This window comes from Malania oleifera, chromosome 2, assembly GCF_029873635.1.
Source record: "Malania oleifera isolate guangnan ecotype guangnan chromosome 2, ASM2987363v1, whole genome shotgun sequence".
Lineage (NCBI taxonomy): Eukaryota > Viridiplantae > Streptophyta > Magnoliopsida > Santalales > Ximeniaceae > Malania > Malania oleifera.
In genome coordinates this window covers 149,545,011-149,563,425 of record NC_080418.1, presented here as the reverse complement: position 1 = coordinate 149,563,425, position 18,415 = coordinate 149,545,011, and the positions used below count along the sequence as shown (strand labels likewise).

The 18,415-nt window shown below is 36.2% G+C and overlaps 1 protein-coding gene across 4 annotated transcripts; it reads left to right on the top strand.

Moving 5' to 3' along the window:
* The first annotated feature begins 836 nt into the window (after nt 1–836).
* On the top strand, nt 837–17,051 carry LOC131149742 (probable CoA ligase CCL12). Of its 4 annotated transcripts, XM_058100453.1 has the most exons (14): nt 837–1,210; nt 5,300–5,429; nt 5,550–5,809; nt 6,235–6,436; nt 7,642–7,682; nt 9,020–9,148; nt 9,374–9,447; nt 10,754–10,974; nt 11,278–11,372; nt 11,442–11,658; nt 12,163–12,288; nt 15,747–15,845; nt 16,132–16,338; nt 16,559–17,051. In XM_058100453.1, exons 1-14 carry the CDS (start codon nt 948–950, stop codon nt 16,670–16,672), a joined length of 2,178 nt encoding a protein of 725 aa, XP_057956436.1. In that variant the 5' UTR covers nt 837–947; the 3' UTR covers nt 16,673–17,051. The 4 variants fall into 4 exon arrangements, with proteins under 4 accessions (XP_057956436.1, XP_057956437.1, XP_057956440.1 ...); XM_058100454.1 differs by lacking the exon at nt 16,559–17,051 and having other exon boundaries at nt 16,199–16,338; XM_058100457.1 differs by lacking the exon at nt 16,559–17,051 and having other exon boundaries at nt 12,167–12,288; nt 16,199–16,320.
* The last annotated feature ends 1,364 nt before the right edge of the window (nt 17,052–18,415 follow it).

Genomic DNA, 18,415 nt, shown 5'->3' with positions numbered 1-18,415 from the left:
AGGAGGTAGAATTGCGTGAGGTCGGCATTGTTGGAATGTTGAAAGTCAAGAGCAAGACAATATTGCCTCCTAAAAGTAACTTCCCACAGACGGCGCCAACTGTTGCGGGGTAAAAAATTAGTTGGGATGCTCCTTCGACTCTCGTTGACCTGAAAGAAGAAAAGAACAAAGGCTTGGAGGACCCGGGGTGTACTCCGGGGGATCACTCCGATGCCTAAGTAAGAGGAAGGCTTTTAGGAAGGCTAAATGCAACAGTAGAATAGTGTTATGTGACTTACCTTCGCCTGTATTCCAAATCCCTTCTTATAGGGGCTTGAGTTGACCGCTGGTTGGCTCGGATTTATTGCGTGGCGGCGTGAATTGCTCTCCAGCCATAAGTGCGTGCGCCTATTACTCGGTCATTAAGGGCGTCGGCATGGATCTCTGCTCCTTTAGGTTGACGCTAATCACTCGTCAGAAAGTCAGACCTGGAGAAAGTATAAGGGCAGGCGTTGACCTGCCTTTATTAGCGTGATTTATTATGGGCATATCATATTTTAATGAAATTTAATTTATATGATTTTTTATTTTAATTATTATTTAAATATATATAATAAATTATTTGATTTAAGTAATTATTTATAAAAAATTAATTTTTGGTAATACACTATCAAAACAACTAAAAATCATAAAATTTTATTTAAATATTTTTTTCTTGCAATCAGCTGAAAATTAATTATAGGAACAAAAAATTGAAGCTACATATATTTATATAAATGCACATAGAATAATGATTAATTATAAAGTGCATCTAATTAATTAGGCGGGTAGTTCACGTGGCGCAGGTGCCAATCTGTCCTTCCCCCGCTCCCTGTCCCGACCTTTTCCCTCTGCTCACATTCCATCCACCTTTAAATTTCCATATCTGCATCAACGAGAGAGAGAGAGAGAGAGAGAGAGAGAGAGAGATGAAGAGTATAACGGAAATTGGAGCGGAGGATTTGGTGAAGGCTGGATTGGGGGCGGACGAGGCCGAGCACTTCCAGAGGATCATCAATGACGCGGCGATCATCGGCGGTTCGGACCCGGCGGAGATGTGGCGGGAGCTCACGGCGCGGCGCCTGCTCAAACCGTCGCACCCCCACGCGCTCCACCAGCTGCTCTACTACACTGTCTACGCCGATTGGGACGCCTCCGCTAGGGGTCCTCCTCCTTATTGGTTCCCTTCTCTGTACGCGCCTTCCACTCTCCACCTACTCCTACTTTTAACTTATTATTATTATTATTATTATTATTATTATTATTTGATTGTTTAATCGATGCGTCAGTAGTTAGTTCTGCATTTTTTTTTTTTTGGATTATGGACTAGTTTCCACGTTTTCGTTTTACGGTCCACGTGACTAATCCCGCGTACCTTGAAGTAAACACTACAACTCCAAAGAGAGATAAATTTCAGAAATAGGGACGACAAACTCAGGAGGATTTGAACACCTGATCTCGTCAGAGGCACTCTTGCAGTCCGCACTAGCTCCTGAACCACACCATGCGGGTGTTAATTCTTCATTTTTGTTGTTAGTCTGCATGTGTTTTCATTAAAGCTTGATTTGCTAATTGGATTTGGATTTGGATTTATGTGTATTTAGTAGAAAATGTAGTGCAAAATCAGTTATGTTCTAATTTATATTAGTTCAAATCAAGACTTGGAATCCATGCTACTAAAGATAACCTCATGCCAAGGTACAATGTAGTGTAAAACTACTTTTTAATAAAATAAATAATTATTTTGCATTTTAGTTTTGTTTGTTTATTATTTTTTAATATAATTAATTAATTCTTCATTTATTTTTTGTTGGGGATACTCGCTCACTATGAGTTACTGTAAATTACTAGGAAAATGTGATGAAGTAATGGGCAGTTTGGTATCATTGTCAAAAATTATGGAAAGAAAATCAAAAGCAAAAATTAAAAAAAAACTAAAAATTGAAAAATTGCAACCTCTTTGATTATTATTTCCGAAGCTAAAATAAATGAAAAACCTAATTGAACTCATTTTTTTCTTTTTCCTTGAAAATCAAGTAATAATTAAAAAAATATCATTAAAATAATAAAAATGCAAAAAATAAACAATAGAGATGAATTATAATAATTTTATTTAGTTTATATATATATGTATATTAAACTCGTTTTTTAGTGCTCCAAGAAAAAAATTATTTTACAAGACATTTGAAAAATGGTAAAATATAATTTTTTGAATGACTTTTATTATATTTTTCAAGTACTTAGAAATTTATGCATATTTTTATTTCAATTGTATTTTAAATTCACATGGTCATTTTATATTAATTTTAGTTAAAAATTTTGTATATAATGAATGATTTAATTCAAAAAATTCAAATCTAGCTATTAAAAAACATCACCAAACAGAAAATTCCTTTGATCAGATGCTTGAGGATGTTGAATGTCAAAAATAGACATCAAATAAAGAGTTAATGGTAGTTAGAAGCTAATGTGTGGATATGTGATATTTATATGTTAGTCTTAATAGTTCTGGTTTTGTTATTATGGCTTGCCTAACATTTTCGTACATTTCCATTATAACAAATATTTATATAGAGATAATTTAGGAAAGCAAAAGTGGACATCGAATTTCTGAAGTGCACTCACTCACCCATCAAGCATTTCAAAAATTAGACATACCATTTTGGAATTTCCATTGCCAATTACAGAATGTGATGATTGTGATCTCAAATATATGTAAAATGATCCCTTGTTTAGTAGTAACTAGGTGGGAAATCAACATAACACGTGTGAACTGAGAAAAGATGGAGAATATTAGTTCAATGGCTTTGATACGATGAAATGAAACTGACCCAATTAAGACTTGAGGTTTGAACAAAAATACACTACGATATCACATAATCCTGCTGTTGAACTTGGCTTGTTTCCTATTTGTGTGAGTAAGGTTTGAGCTACTTTTCTGTGGGTATTCTCAACACTTTAGATGCATGCAATCACACATGCAGTCACGCACGAAATAAGCACACACACACACATGCACACCATTGTATTTAGTTCACTTTTTTTTTGTAAGAAGGGTCCATGCTAAGCATAGTTTTGGAAATGTCAACTGGTATGTCAATGCATTTTGATTCAGTTGGTATATATTACCTCATTTATATTCTTGCTTTGTTGTCACAATGCACAGAATGTTGACACATAATCAGTGCAATGCACTTCTCAAGAAATGATTCATGTGTCAATGTCCTTGATATTGTTGCAACAAAGTGGGGATACAAGATGGGGAGGGCAAATATTTTCCTTTTCTCTTTTTCATTAGGCCTCGTGGAGTCGGTGTAATTTGCAATATTTGTTTTCAATATTCTACTTATGCCTTATATATATATATTTAAAAGTGTTTTATCTATAAAGAAATTGGTTCATGGCAAACTTGTGAGTTCACTTCTCATCTAAATGTGTCATGCGAAATGCGACTTTTATTGGGGTTATCCCACATCGGTTATGGAAGGGGCTTGGTGGTCAGTTATTAAGTGTGAGGGAAAACCTCACCCCATGAGCTAACTTTTGGGGTTGAGAAGATTCAAGACCACCCAACACTGGTATCAGAGCCCATGGTTTCTCCTTGGGCTGCCGGGCATGTGGTGCTGCCGATTTGGAGCCCAATTCGTGAGGGTTTGGCGCCCAATGTGTTAGAGGGAGATTATTGGGGTTATTCCACATCGGTTGTGGAAAGGGCTTGGTGGTCAGTTATTAAGTGTGAAAGAAAGCCTCACCCCATGAGTTAGGTTTTGGGGTTGAGAAGGCCCAAGACCACCCAACAACTTTTAGATGATGCAATGAAGTAGTTTTTCTTAATGTACTACAATTTGGTTCTCAATTGTCACGTGTGGCATGCTATGTAACGCCATCAAGCAACATAGTAGTACTGTAGTGGAAGGAACAAACTACCATGTGGTGTTATGGTCATATTGAATTGTTTTCACACATATTTATTCGATAAAACATATAGAAAATTTTCATTACGGAGAAAGTTTCACCTGGCAGTGATGATGTGATGCTTCCATCCAATTAAAGGGTGCAGTACTCGGTGTGATGATCATACAAAGTGATATGGTTCTAAAAAATTATTGGTTGCATTGGGTGCAGGTACCCACTCTCCAAATGGGGGTGTTGTGTGGGTGCATGGACCAATCCTCTTTTGAGAAAGTGGGTACACACACCAGTATAGGCAATAACTTCCTACGACACATCATCAGAGTGTATCACAACGACATTTTTTACTTGGGTGAGCCATGCTATCTTGCCATGTCATCAAAAGGCCACATGCCATTTTTTCAATGGATGATTATGCATCATCATCCATAATATGTTGCGCTCCGTGCTAAATGGCTACTCATAATCTCACTACCATTTCAACCTACAAAAGTCTAGGATTTGCCCCATCATATACATAAGTACAATTCAATGTAATTTTCACAAACATGTTTAATTTTTAAAAGATTTTGGTTGGTAAGAGTCAGGAAAACCTTTTGAATGTTTTGAGAAAAGGTGTATACCGATAAACTGGTATTATTTAGAACATTCACTACTATTTATATATTGATATATATATATTTTTTTTTGAAGTGCATGTTTTGAAGAAAATGTGCATGAGAGTGAGATTGCTTTTGAAGAATGTGGGTCTCAAATAATGCCTCAATGATGTTAGGAATTTTATTTAAGCATACTTAACACTATGCTAGGTATGGGAAAGGAAAAGGGTGCAAAAAACTCAAAGCTTAAATGAGTGAGCACCTAGTTGAGCCAAAAGCTTTAGTTGTCTTGGGCCCAATCATGTATCACTCATCCTCAACTCAATTTTTGAATGTGGACAAACACACAAATGAAATTCTCAACAATCTCTTCCTCTCTTGTAAATTGCAACCATTCCCCCCTTGAACGGATTACCATCCGTAGGATCCAACACTCCACTTCTATAGGGTCTACATCCGCAGGATCATATGCTTGAACATTCGAGCCCAATTCAAACCATTCCACTTATTAGAATTGGGGGAGTCTTCATAAGTGGGGTTGATATGCATGGGTGAGCATTAACTTGACCCAAAAGCTTGAGCTATTAGGTCTTGGGTGAAAACTAGGTATGTAAACCACTTATCCTCTACTCAATTTCTACTGTGAGACAAACTCATAAGTGAAATTCGCAACACTTTGATCTACTTTCCTTTCAATCAAAAACGCTTAAAACCAACTTTTTAGTTTTCATCTATTTTTCTAATTGATTGCTTTGTCTATTATTTGCTAGACACGAAGCCAAAAATACAAACCTGGGGAGAGTTATGGAAACTTATGGTTCCAAGCTTTTAGGGACATCATACAAGGATCCTATTACGAGTTTTAGTCTCTTTCAGAAGTTCTCTGTTCAGCATCCTGAGGTAAAGCCCTTAATTTATATGCATGCACTTTCATTGAATTCAATGTAAATATAGGTTGGTATCCATTCCTAAGAGTGATGCTTTTGCAACTAAAATTTTAAAAATGTAAATGGTATTCAGGTCTACTGGTCAATCATTCTAAAAGAGCTTTCGGTTTCCTTTAATGAAGTTCCAAGATGCATCTTAGATACCAATGACAAATCAAAACTTGGGGGAACTTGGCTTCCAGGTGCAGTTTTAAATATTGCCGAATGTTGCCTGCTACCCTCGAGTAAGACAAGAAAACAAGATGATAGTTTGGCTATTTTATGGAGGGATGAAGGCTGTGATGATTCTCCTGTTAATCACATGACAGTAAAAGAACTTCGGGAACAAGTAATGTATGCTGTAATTTTTCCACTTCACCTTTTACTTATTCTGTTTAACCACTGTATCTGTGGCATGTGCCATTTAAGTACCAGTGTACCACTACCACCTTGCTTCATGCTAAGGAAAACAAGGCCATTTCTTGGTGCTTGTCTCTCCAAGTGGGGTGCTGCAAGGGGAAGAGATCCTAAATTTCATCTTTTTCAGCCCAAAGTGGGTGCTTCAAACACTCCAATCTGTGCATTTCATTCTTGGCGATCCTGGAGTTGTATGTTGCAGCATACATGGCCTCTAACATGTGTTATTTTTATTGAATTCTTTATAGAAAATTCTTACAAAAATTTCAAGGTGTGCTGGCCTATATACCAAGATGCTTCATTCACATATCTTATGTTGTTGTTGTCTTTGCTCTTTTCACTTTTTGCAACATCATGCGCAGGCTGGTGGCAAATGCATTGGATGCTACATTTTCAAAAGGTGATGCCATTGCTATTGACATGCCAATGACTGTGAGTGCAGTTATCGTATACTTGGCGATTGTTTTGGGAGGTTTTGTTGTTGTTTCAATACCTGACAGCTTTGCAGCCAAGGAAATAGAGATCCGTTTGCGGGTTTCAAAAGCAAAGGGTATCTTTACTCAGGTGATTTGTTCTACCCTATATGGATAATCTCATGCATCAAGAAGGGAACTGTGGAAGGCAACAGGCTAATTGGTTACACAACAAGCACCAATTGGTATCATTAGCATGTGCCTGGACTTTTCCTCTCTCTCTTTCTCGGTACAGCCCCCGCAATTAGGCCTTGCAGGCGTGCAGCCCATTCATTGCCAACCCCATCCTTATCTCCCTCTCTGGCTGCCTACTCTTTCTTAAAGTTAGAACCATGTCACCCCACCACTTCCTATAGTCAGAACTATGTCACCCCACCCCTTCCTATGGTGCACCTTTTCTAAATAAGCAATCATCCAAAACAATAATAATTGAATCACTTATGACATTTGCACAAAATCATTAGATGGTCGAGTCCTCAGTATGTTTACTTAATATCCATTTTTCTTTGTTTGATATGCTTCTCCTAAGGTTTTCCTTCCTATGTATATATTAGGTTTTGCATAGTGTTTTGTTTCTTTTTCCTTGATGTTCCTGGTTGGTTTGTCAAACTGGTAATATGAATCAAACTTGCAAATCGGAGAATGATAAAAGTGTCTCATCAAGTTTAGTTAGCTCTTGCAGTGACTTTCCCTGGGTGCTAATCATATGCATCACATTACTATCCTGTGATTTGCTTAAGGGGGCCTTTGTTCATGGTATGTTTTAACATTCCTGGGAATGTGGTGTCCATTCTCATGAATAGGACCATAGAAATGGTATTTCATTGAAATATTTTTGATTTCATAAACCAAAATGCCAGCTAAATGTTTTTATGTCCAAATATAAATCAAAAGCAGCAGTGGAGTACCACTGAGTAAGTCATAGAATTAGATGCCTGTGCTTTTACCTCGTGTAATGACTTGCAGTTTCTTCTCCCTGTGTGGAAAAGAAATCCAAATCCAATGCCAATGCCTGAGTACAAAATTGCATTGGCCTTCATCCAAATCCACATAAATCCAAATGCAATGCTTGAAACACGTGCTCCTAAACTCAAGCATATTGTTTTACCATTCTTGTTGATTTAGGTAATGGCAGATAAGTTTAGTACATTTGGTTAATTGGTTTACATTATTACTTGCACACTTTTTCTTTTTAAATTTTACTTTTTTGGCTTTTTTTTTAAAAAGGAGTTCTTTTGTGGTTGTAGTTTCATTGTGTTTTATGAATGACTCACATTTTTTCCCTCTCCAATTCAGGACTTTATCATTAGAGGAGGTCGAAAATTTCCTTTGTACAGGTAAAAATTACTTTCCTCCATCTGTCTGCTATTCTACTCTAACCCCTTTTCAGATCCACTTCTGTGGCATTGTGGTTAGATGCTAGATTTGTGCATAAATCAACATGCAATATTTAGGCATTCAAATATGTTTATGCAGGTAAGGATTAACTGGATTTGCCTAGCAATCCATAACAGAGCCAAACTGATGTGTTTATGCAAACTAAACATTGAGACTTTAAAATCAATGGCGTGGTATTAGAATGCTCTGTTAGGTTTCTTACATTAAATAAGCTGAAACAATTTTATGGAAGTTGTTATTTTTCCAGCTAAGGTGCAGTTTGGCATGGTATCCTACCTGTAAAAAGGACCTTTGAGTCATAAAATCTTTTCTATAGCAAAAAAATAATGTGTCAAATTGGTTTATGAGGATTTATTGGTCTCCATCCTCCATATGGCTTGTGTTTGTATTTTCTCCTCCTTCGGAGGCTTGGGGTTGGGGGTGAGGTGGGTTTCACGCCTGAACAGCACTTTGGAAAATTTTGTTTTTCTGATTAAATTTTCTTCCAATACTTAAGTTAAAATTGCTACTGTTGTGCCAAAATAATAAGCTAAATGCCAGATTTGTCCAAAATGCTTCCATAGACACATTTATTTTTTCAAAATTATGTCATACATATAGCAAAAAAATAATATGTGTGAAATTGGTTTATGAGGATTTATTGGTCTCCATCCTCCATATGGCTTGTGTTTGTATTTTCTCCTCCTTGGGAGGCTTGGGGTTGGGGGTGAGGTGGGTTTCATGCCTGAACAGCCCTTTGGAAAATTTTGTTTTCTGATCAAATTTCCTTCCAATACTTAAGTTAAAATTGCTACTGTTGTGCCAAAATAGTAAGCTAAATTCCAGATTTGTCCAAAATGTTTCCGTAGACACATTTATTTTTTTAAAATTATATCATATATATAGCAAAAAAATAATATGTGTCAAATTGGTTTATGAGGATTTATTGTTCTCCAAACTCCATATGGCTTGTGTTTGTATTTTCACTCCTTGGGAGGCTTGGGCTTGGGGGTGAGGTTGGTTTCATGCCTGAACAGCCCTTTGGAAAATTTTGTTTTCTGACCAAATTTCCTTCCAATACTCAAGTTAAAATTGCTACTGTTGTGCCAAAATAATAAGCTAAACGCCAGATTTGTCCAAAATGCTTCCATAGACACATTTCTTTTTCTAAAATTATATATTTTATATCTATATATATATATATATATATATATATATATATATATGAATTTGAATTAAATCATGGTTTTGAGTGCACCACAGGCATAATCATCACCATCCTTCTTGTTCCTTGCAGGCGAGTTGTAGAAGCTGCTCCACATAAAGCAATTGTGCTTCCAGCAGTTGGAAATGATGTAAACATTCATTTAAGAAAACAAGATTTATCATGGAGAAATTTTCTTTCTAGCGTGGATCACCTTCCAAGGTAAAACAAACTCCTTTGGTATTGGAACTTTTAACTGGTAAACTTGTTCTTGCAATTGAAGGGCCTCTTGGAAAACTCCACATAATACTGTAGCCCATGCCATTGTTTATATGGAATACTCACTGCCCAATTTAAAAATATCTTGCGGAATGAATAACTGAAGCTGTCATTAATTTGCTCTAAACTTCCCTAACACTCATCATCTGACAATGGTTTTTTTGGCAGGCCTAATTTTTACTCTCCATTCTACCAATCAGTTGATAGCGTGACTAATATTCTTTTCTCGTCTGGTACCACAGGTAGAGATATATGTTATGAACTTGACCTGCTAGAATTCTGCACACAGACACAGCAATAATGAAAATGGAGAAAAGAAAAATAAAACTGTAAGATTAAAAGTAGTTTGGGAGCATTCCTTAAACCGCAAATTCCTTCGTAAAAATTTGGACCATGCTCGGAAATAATACAATCTGCTTTGGGATTTTCAACCTGTAGCTACAAAATAAATAGTTCCCTATGAAAAACCTCAAAATATCCCCATACCTAAACTGTACAGTGCAATACCCTGAACTTGAGGCCCTCTGGACCTCTTGCCTTCCACACAAATCCTTCTATTATTGACAAGTTTGAGTAAGAGTATCCTGTTTTCAAGACAATATTATTAATATCTGAGAACCAGAGTACATGATTTGGAGGACAAGGAGTCCTATCCACAGATCTAGAATAGAGAAATAGCAAAATTACACCAAACAAATAAAAAAAATGAGTATTAATTACAAAAGTGTTGCCTTCCAATCTTGTGTGAGGTGGACAGTGATCATCCCCCCAAAAGATCTGAGAGTGCACCCAAAAGGGGGGCAAGGATAGTCGCTTTATCCCATAATGGCCATGAGCAGGTTGAGTGACTTGTAAAAATCCTAGCATTTCTTTCAATCCACAAGGTCCAAAGAATGGTGAAAACTGCCACACTCCAAAGAGCTCTACCATTTCTATTCATTCCGAAATCCCTGAAGTTAACTGGAGGCAGCTCTCTCACCTTTCCTGGTGCCACCCACTCTCCCCTGCATATGAAAAGAAGGCACTCCAATGCTGTGATGCCACCCTGAAGTGCCGAAAGATGAGCATTCGTTTCACTGCATTCACAACACATGATGCACATGTCAGGACTGAGAGTGAGGGCCTTCTTCTCTGAAGCAAATCATGCGTGTTAATCCTTTCCAATATCACGGTCCAAACAAAGGCCTGAATCTTCTGGGGAACCTTAGCCCTCCAAAGACTGTTTCCAAGGGAAAAAGTTAGGGGAAGAGGATTTCAAAAGGTGTGAAAGAAAGGGTTTAGAAGTAAGCATACCCTATGAATCACTCTCCCACAGTTTTTCATCGTCACTAATGGAAGGAATATGTTGGTCCAACAAAGAACCCAAGAAGAAGAATCACACCCTCCCCCACCCCCAAAGAAGGAATAAGGTGCTGATGGGAGTGATATCCTTTGAATATGAGTGATATCTCAACAAAATTGTTTTTCCACGTATCTGTTGTTACCTCTGCTGCCAGTTTTCTTTTTTAAGTTCATCACTTGTTTTATATCTCTCTTCACTTTCAATAGGAGAGCCAAAAGCTATTCCGTGGACACAAGTTTCTCCTATTCGATCTGCTGCTGATTGTTGGGCACAAGTGGATGCCCAAGCTGGCGATATCTTCTGCTGGCCCACAAATTTAGGTTGGGTTATGGGACCTTCTGTAATCTACTCTTGCTTTTTAAGTGGTGCAACTTTAACTCTCTATCATGGATCTCCCCTTGACCGTGGTTTTGGAAAGTTTGTACAGGTGAGGCCTCAATATTCCTTCTCTCTGTGACAGTTTCAAGGAAACTGTTCCATATTTAACATACTGAAGGGGATTGATTAAGTGCATCTTTCCGCACTTTAATCTAACAAAATGTTTCTTCGATGGATTTTTTGTTCTGAGGTTTCTTCCCTGAATATTTGGTTTACAGATTAACAAGAATAGTATTTCACAGAGTCTGCTTCATCTCTAGGATTTGTTGTTGAAAAAGGACTTCTTTCAGAATAAAACCTTAAGCATGCAAATGCCTAATTGCTTCTTAAAACTTTTATTATGTATTTTCAGGATGCAGGAGTAACCATCTTGGGTACAGTTCCGAGCCTAGTGAAAGCTTGGAAGAGTACACAGTGTATGGAAGGACTAGATTGGACAAAGATAAGGTAATAAATTTGGAACACATGTTGGCATATACCTTCCAAGGAAAGATTTAGAGATATCATTTGTTGCAGATCATTTTCTTCCACCGGTGAAGCCTCTAATGTGGATGATGATCTTTGGCTTTCTTCGAGGGCTTATTACAAGCCCATTATTGAATGTTGTGGGGGCACAGAACTAGCATCATGCTACATCCAAGGAAGTGTGCTGCAACCACAAGCTTTTGGAGCATTCAGCACTGCATCAATGACAACAGGCTTTGTCATCCTCGATGAAAATTGTGTTCCATATGTAAGATTACTTGCTAGCAGTTTGTAACTGGGTCTGGCCTCACCGTAATAATTTTATTCTACAGTTATTCCAATCATGATAGGGAGGTTCATTTTCATTGTTTCAACAATAAGCGAGGAACCTTTTGCTAAGCATTTGGTTCAGGGAATCAGATGCCTGACCTATACCTCAGATTTGGATGTTACCAAAGAAATAGATGAGCGTGTCTTGTGGGCATAATGGATTCCCAAGGAATCCCAAATGCTCACCATGTAAGATTTGCAGATGAAACCTAACGTTGGCATCAAGGTTTTCTAACTCACATTTGCTGGAATCCTCAAAGATTCCCTAAACCAAATGACTCATTAGAGTTCAGTACTGGTTTCAAATACGTGGTGACTCTTGACTTGTGGACAATCACAATGATTATTTTTGAATACTTTAAAATCATTGGGGATCATACATAGCCAATTTTTATTCAAGTGTACTTTGTTTTTCATATCCAATCTTTGACCTATCTGACAGCCAGATGATCAAGCCTGTGTTGGTGAAGTTGGCTTGTTCCCCCTGTACATGGGGGCAACTGATAGATTGCTTAATGCTGATCATGAAGAAGTTTACTTCAAGGGAATGCCTGTGTACAAAGGAATGGTATGCAGACTTAGACTTACCTTCTCCAAAATTACTAATTTGTAATTATGACTTGTAGAGCCAATTTTAAATATGACTATAACCGTGTCCCTAGTATATAACATGTCAACTGCAACTGTACTTTCTAATCTCAGAAGCATGTTTTCTTGGAGTTTAGGCATCTCATATTTTGCTGGTGACTAACTCATATCATACTGAATTACTGAGCAAATTGCCTATTTCACCAACCATTGGGTTTAGTCAATGAACTTGGGGTTGATTGGCTGGAGAATTATGATCTCTTCTCCATTTTGGGGCACTATGGGCAGGTCCCATACCAGGGGATTGCACTCTCCTGTAGGTTGGTCTGGAAATAGTATGTGCTACTTTTCATTTGAAGGTAATTAGGAAGCCTCAAGAGTTTCTAACATTCCATCTCAAAGAGAGTGGAAGTGCACTCAGATCAAACCATCCTAAGCTTCCCCCCCCACTTCCTCCAAGAATAGAAAAAAGATGTTTACTTTAATTCGTTTGTTCTTTCTTAATTTTTATATGAAACTGATAAGGCTTAGTTTGGCTCCCTCTTGCGGCCAATGAAAAGAAAGTTTACAAAAGGAGCTGATTTAGATTGCTGTAGAAATTACTTGGCCGTGTAAAACCATAGGCAGAGCTACATTGTGTTCAGTGTGGGCTGTCCACACTGACTTCCAATTAAATTGGGAGGGGGAAGTTGACCTCACTAAAATTCAATAATGCCCCTAGGCTCTCCCTCTTAAGCCACATGAAATAGAGCAATGAGCAAGAGTGTAGACAACTAATGCCCAAGTAGCCCTTGCAGAGTGCAAGCAATGCAATGTATTTTGGTTTTTCTTATTGTGTTGCTCAAAAGGAAGCCAAATACTTTTAAAAAATACTTAAAACATGCAATGAAGGCATTTTATAATCTTTTACTTAAAAAACAGGAGAAGAAGAGTTGAAAAAAATTTAAAAATTGAAGAAAGTAACAATATCTATTTGGAAAATGAAGATACAATGACTGATAAGTGATTTTAAATTGAGTATTATGTATTTTGTGTATTTTGATTGCTTATGTAAAATCTTTGTCATAGTACTAAATTTAAATATTACAATAAAAATTTTAAAGGGCAAAGTATTGCCACTGCTAAGGAAAGATCTTGACTCTACGTCTGTGTAAAACAGTTGTTGAAAAGAAAAAGCTGATCATGGGTGTTTGACAGAAAAAGGTGTGCATACTGAAATGTTTGAGATGATCAAATGGGCTTGTCATTGTGGGTGATTTGTAATATTTGAAAGAAATCAAGGACACCTATGGAATAGAATAATCTGTTATAAAAAGTTGTCTTTATATATTAAAAATATTAAATTTTGTAACTTTAAAAGCTCCCTAAAAAAGTTAAGGCTTATTCAATTTTGGAAAACAATTTTTGGTTTTCATTTGTAGTTTTTCAAAGAATTGCAATATTCTACCTTGTTTTCAGTTCATATGGAGAATTTGGAAGGAATAAAAAGATGTTTTCAAGCTTTCTAATGCAAGGTGACATTTGGTAATTGGGAATCGACTCTAGGAATCGAAATGAAAATGGTTGATTCTGATTGCTAACATTTGATTGGTGGTAAACTCATTCTGATTTCTATTTCATACAGGAATCAGATTTCCCTTGTAGCTCACTTTTTTGTTCTCGACTCTTAGCTTGATATCAAACTCTGACTCCTGATCCTGAAAACACAATACTACCCTGCTCACTGTACATGCGTGTACATAGTATAATATTATACCCATACACATACACATGTACATGTGTATACATACATATAAAAAAAAATTATATTACTATTATGATATAATATAAATATGTGCTAACAAGTTTTAATGGTAAAATTATAAAATATAATTATCAAACAGTACCTATAATTATATTAAAATTATTATTTGTGATGATAACAATATAATAATATGATAGCTTATAAAATAATTAAATACTATTTTAATAAAGTACCGTCATATAATAGTGGTATGATTTTTGATTTGTTATTTTGCTATTTTATGTTTTATATTAATATGGTTAACTATAGGTTAATAAGAAACTTAATAATATTAATGTACAAACTCATATATAATACTTTTTTTATCGGAAAAAACTAATATGTAATACTATTGTATAATAAAATATAATTCTATTATTGTGGTGTGATTATTGTTTATTATTATTTTATATTAAACCACAAATTATCTTATAATAATATAATTGTTAGATTACAACCTAATTAGCTTAGGCTATTAGGTTGTAGGCCGACAATGTGTATGAAGCTTTAACATTTCCCAGCATGTGCATTTTGATAGTACGTGGAGAGATAAACAAACAATAAATGACACCCATTTTAGGAAACATCATGTGATAAACATGGGCAACAAGACTAGAACTGAGGACCTCCTTGTAACTGTCTCCGATAACATGTTAGATTACCACTTTACCTAAAAGCTTATGCTATTCAGTTGTAGGCCAAGGATACATATCTAGCTTTGACAATAATATCTTATATTGTTATTTGGACTTAATGATTAACTAAAAATAACATATTATTACAAATATAAGATTTAATATGATATTAATAATATAGTTATAACAAAATATATGGTTGGCCCTTAGATTAATAGTAAGATTGCTCCTTTGTGACCGCTTGGCCACGTGTTGAGTCCAAGGAAATAGCCTATCTACATAAAAGCAGGGATAAAACTACATACAATGTGAAAATCCTCCTCCTACCCTTGCATTGTTGAGAGCCTTGTGGCCTAGGGATGCACTTTAGTTGTAACAAAAGATAATGTAAAAGAAAATATAGTAAAATAGAACATGCAAAGTGTTATAGAGTACATGATGATAATGTTTTTATTAATATAAATTAGTTATTAAATAATAAAATAATAATGTAGATGTGTGTTCGAATATTATAAAACAGTTATTGATTATGATATTATACTTTATATTAAATGACATCGGTTTTTATACTATTTGTAGTGGCATGATTGACAAGTTAGATTGATTCCGATTCTTATGTCTATACATAGCAAAAGCTATAACACAATTTCAATTCTAATTCTATGTCAAAACAAACAGGATAGAGGAATCTACCATTTCATTTCCGATTCTCATTTCAATTTCAATTCTAATTGCGAACTAGAGGATACCTAAATGTTTGGAAATTGGAAAATAAGGTGGAAATTTTGTAAATATTTGGAAAACTAAAAATGGAAAATGATGATTTATTTCGTCAACTAAACAAGTCCCAATGTTTGTTTATTTCGTCAACTAAACAAGTCCTAACGTTTGCTTTTTAAAAGTTGAAAAAGTTATTTATCAAATGTGTTGCACTTGCTTTTACTTTTCAAGGAGCTGTTGATTCAAAAGAAGGCAGCTTGAACTCACCTTGTCTGGTTATTTGTGGATATATATTGGCAGTGCCTCAGAAGACATGGGGATATCATTAAGAGAACTGCGGGAGGATATGTCATCGTACAGGGCAGGGCTGATGACACCATGAATCTTGGAGGCATCAAGGTATTGCTTTCCTAATTGTAAAACACTAAAATGAGTATTCTTGAACTAATTATGTGTTTGCTCTGAGCTTGATGGCTAGAAGGCTGGAATAGTTGGAAGAACTTCTGCTGTGTATGGCTCCCAAAATTTTGTGGATTTAATAGTTTTCACATGCTGTGTAAAATTTTAAGTCAATCTTTGTTTAAGTTGATATGATTGGCGAATTTTTGAGACCAAGCTAAAGAATTTATCTATTTATTTAATTATTGAGGCAAACCTAAAAATGTATTTGTTTCTTCTTTTGTAGACAAGTTCAGTTGAAATCGAACGGGTTTGTGACCAAGCTGACAAATGTGTCTTGGAAACTGCTGCAGTTAGTGCAGCACCGATAAGTGGTGGCCCGGAGCTTTTGATTTTGTTTGTGGTACTAAAGAAAGGATATGACTGTGAACCAGATGAACTGAAGATGAAATTTACAAGAGCCATACAAAGGAACCTTAACCCTTTATTTAAGGTTATAACGCCTTTCTTAATGCCTTCATTTGCACACTCACTGTTGGGAGCATTTGGACACTGTCACACTGCACCATTATCAATTTATCACACAATTGATGGCAAAAATTTATAAAATTCATTATATGATGAATAAGTGGAATCTTCTTATAGAACAATGATGGATAATTAGAATGATATCATTTCTTGTGTTTTTTGATATTCTTTTAAAATTGTTACAGGTAGGCCTTGTTAAGATTGTGCCAGAGTTTCCTCGAACAGCATCTAATAAGCTACTAAGGAGAGTTTTGAGGGATCAAGTGAAGCTTGAGCTTTCTGTTCGGAGTAGAATATAATGCAGCTATATCCATTCTTGGTATTGGATTTCAAGTATGCTCTTTGTAATCTACAAACGTTACGTTTGATTTGCTGAACAAAATGAGGTAGGAATGGAACGGAATGAAAATTTGAATGGAGAACATGAAGAAATCAAGTGTTAAGTTTGATTCATTCCACCCATTTCCATAATTCTTTTGTACCAAATGGGCAGTAAGTCATTTTAATATGGGTTCTTTTTTTTTTTTGGAATAGTTAGAGATCCAAAGAGGTGGATTGATGTGTCTAATTAAGCACTTACTTTTATGATTGTAATTCATTATGGTATGAGTTGTACTATGGCATGCTGTTATGTTGAACTTTTGATTACAAGAATGCACTAGCATTGTCACGAGTTAAGTTTGTTCAGGGCATTATGCTTGCTTGTGACTGCTTATCTCGTGTGCTTGGGATGAGTTTCCATCATGTAAATACTAGTGTAGAGTTATTTTCTACTAGTAGTGTTTTGTATGCCAAATAGGGCAATATGACTTCTCGATCACTTTGATGTTTCCTAGTATTAGAGTGGGAATGACCTAGAAAGCTCTTTAGAGGAGGGTGAGTGTTCATCAGTTATTGTAAAACTCACTAGCTATTGTCAACGTGTTTAGCCTACTTGCCTCTCTTGCTAAACACACGATGTCAACAAAGGTGTTGTTAATGAATTTCATAGATTCAATGTTTACTGCTTGTTTGCCACGACTTTCATGAATTGATTACTGTTTCCGCTACTATTTGAATGAATGTTATGAATTGATTATTGTTTCCGCTACTATTTGAATGAATGTTAATGAAAGTGTTTCGTGGATGAATGTTGTAAACAATAGGCTGACTAGTTAAGCAAGGGTGTTTTAGCTAGTGCCGCATGACCCTTCACAAGGGTGTGAAAATAGTCAAACCGTGACACTTGGTATCAGAGCCCAAGGTTAAGTTGTTACGTGAATTCGATTGCCTTCGTTGTGGGATTTGGAAAGCTTTGGTAAGTGACCATGGCACCAAACAATACTGAGAGGATCAGTGTGCTGAAAGCACAGGTTGAGGCAACAACCAACATTGTGGCCGCGAAGGTGGCTCAGATGAGAGAACTTGTTGATGAAGTGATGGGATCACAAAAACATCAAGCAGGTTTAATAGGCGACATGTCAGAGGATTTTTGCCATACAGTTGAAACTTTGCAGTCGCAGATGGCTGATCTGGATGCAAAAGTGAATTTGATGGTTCTTGTTATGGGAAACTCCAACACTCCCAAGAGTTAACAAGACCAAGGTACCAGAACCCAGGACGTATGGGGGTGCTCGAGATCTCAAAGAGTTAGAGAACTTCTTGTTTGATGTGGAGCAGTACTTTCGCGCTGTGAGGATGACCTTAGAACAAGCAAAGGTGGATACTGCGACCATGTACTTGGTTGGTGATGCCAAACTGTGGTGGCGTACCAAGCACCAAGAGATTGAAACTGGACATTGGATAATTGATAGTTGGGTAGACTTGAAGAGAGAGCTTAAGGCCCAATTCTTTCCTGAAAATGTTGAGTATAATGCAAGGAGAAAACTGAGAGATCTCAAGCATACGGGGTCGATCAGGGAATATGTGAAACAATTTTCTGCTTTAATGTTGGATATTCAGGATATGTCGGAGAAGGACAAGTTGTTTTATTTTCTTGAGGGGATGAAACCTTGGGCAAGAATTGAACTTCATAGGCAAAGGGTTCAAGACTTGTCAACTGC

Bases quoted from the DNA above. Each gene is read 5' to 3' on its own strand.
- LOC131149742 (XM_058100453.1), top strand. From the start codon at position 948: ATGAAGAGTATAACGGAAATTGGAGCGGAGGATTTGGTGAAGGCTGGA. The intron at 5,810-6,234 runs GTATGCTGTAAT...CATCATGCGCAG, and splicing joins GAACTTCGGGAACAAGTAAT to GCTGGTGGCAAATGCATTGG. The intron at 10,975-11,277 runs GTGAGGCCTCAA...ATGTATTTTCAG, and splicing joins GTTTTGGAAAGTTTGTACAG to GATGCAGGAGTAACCATCTT.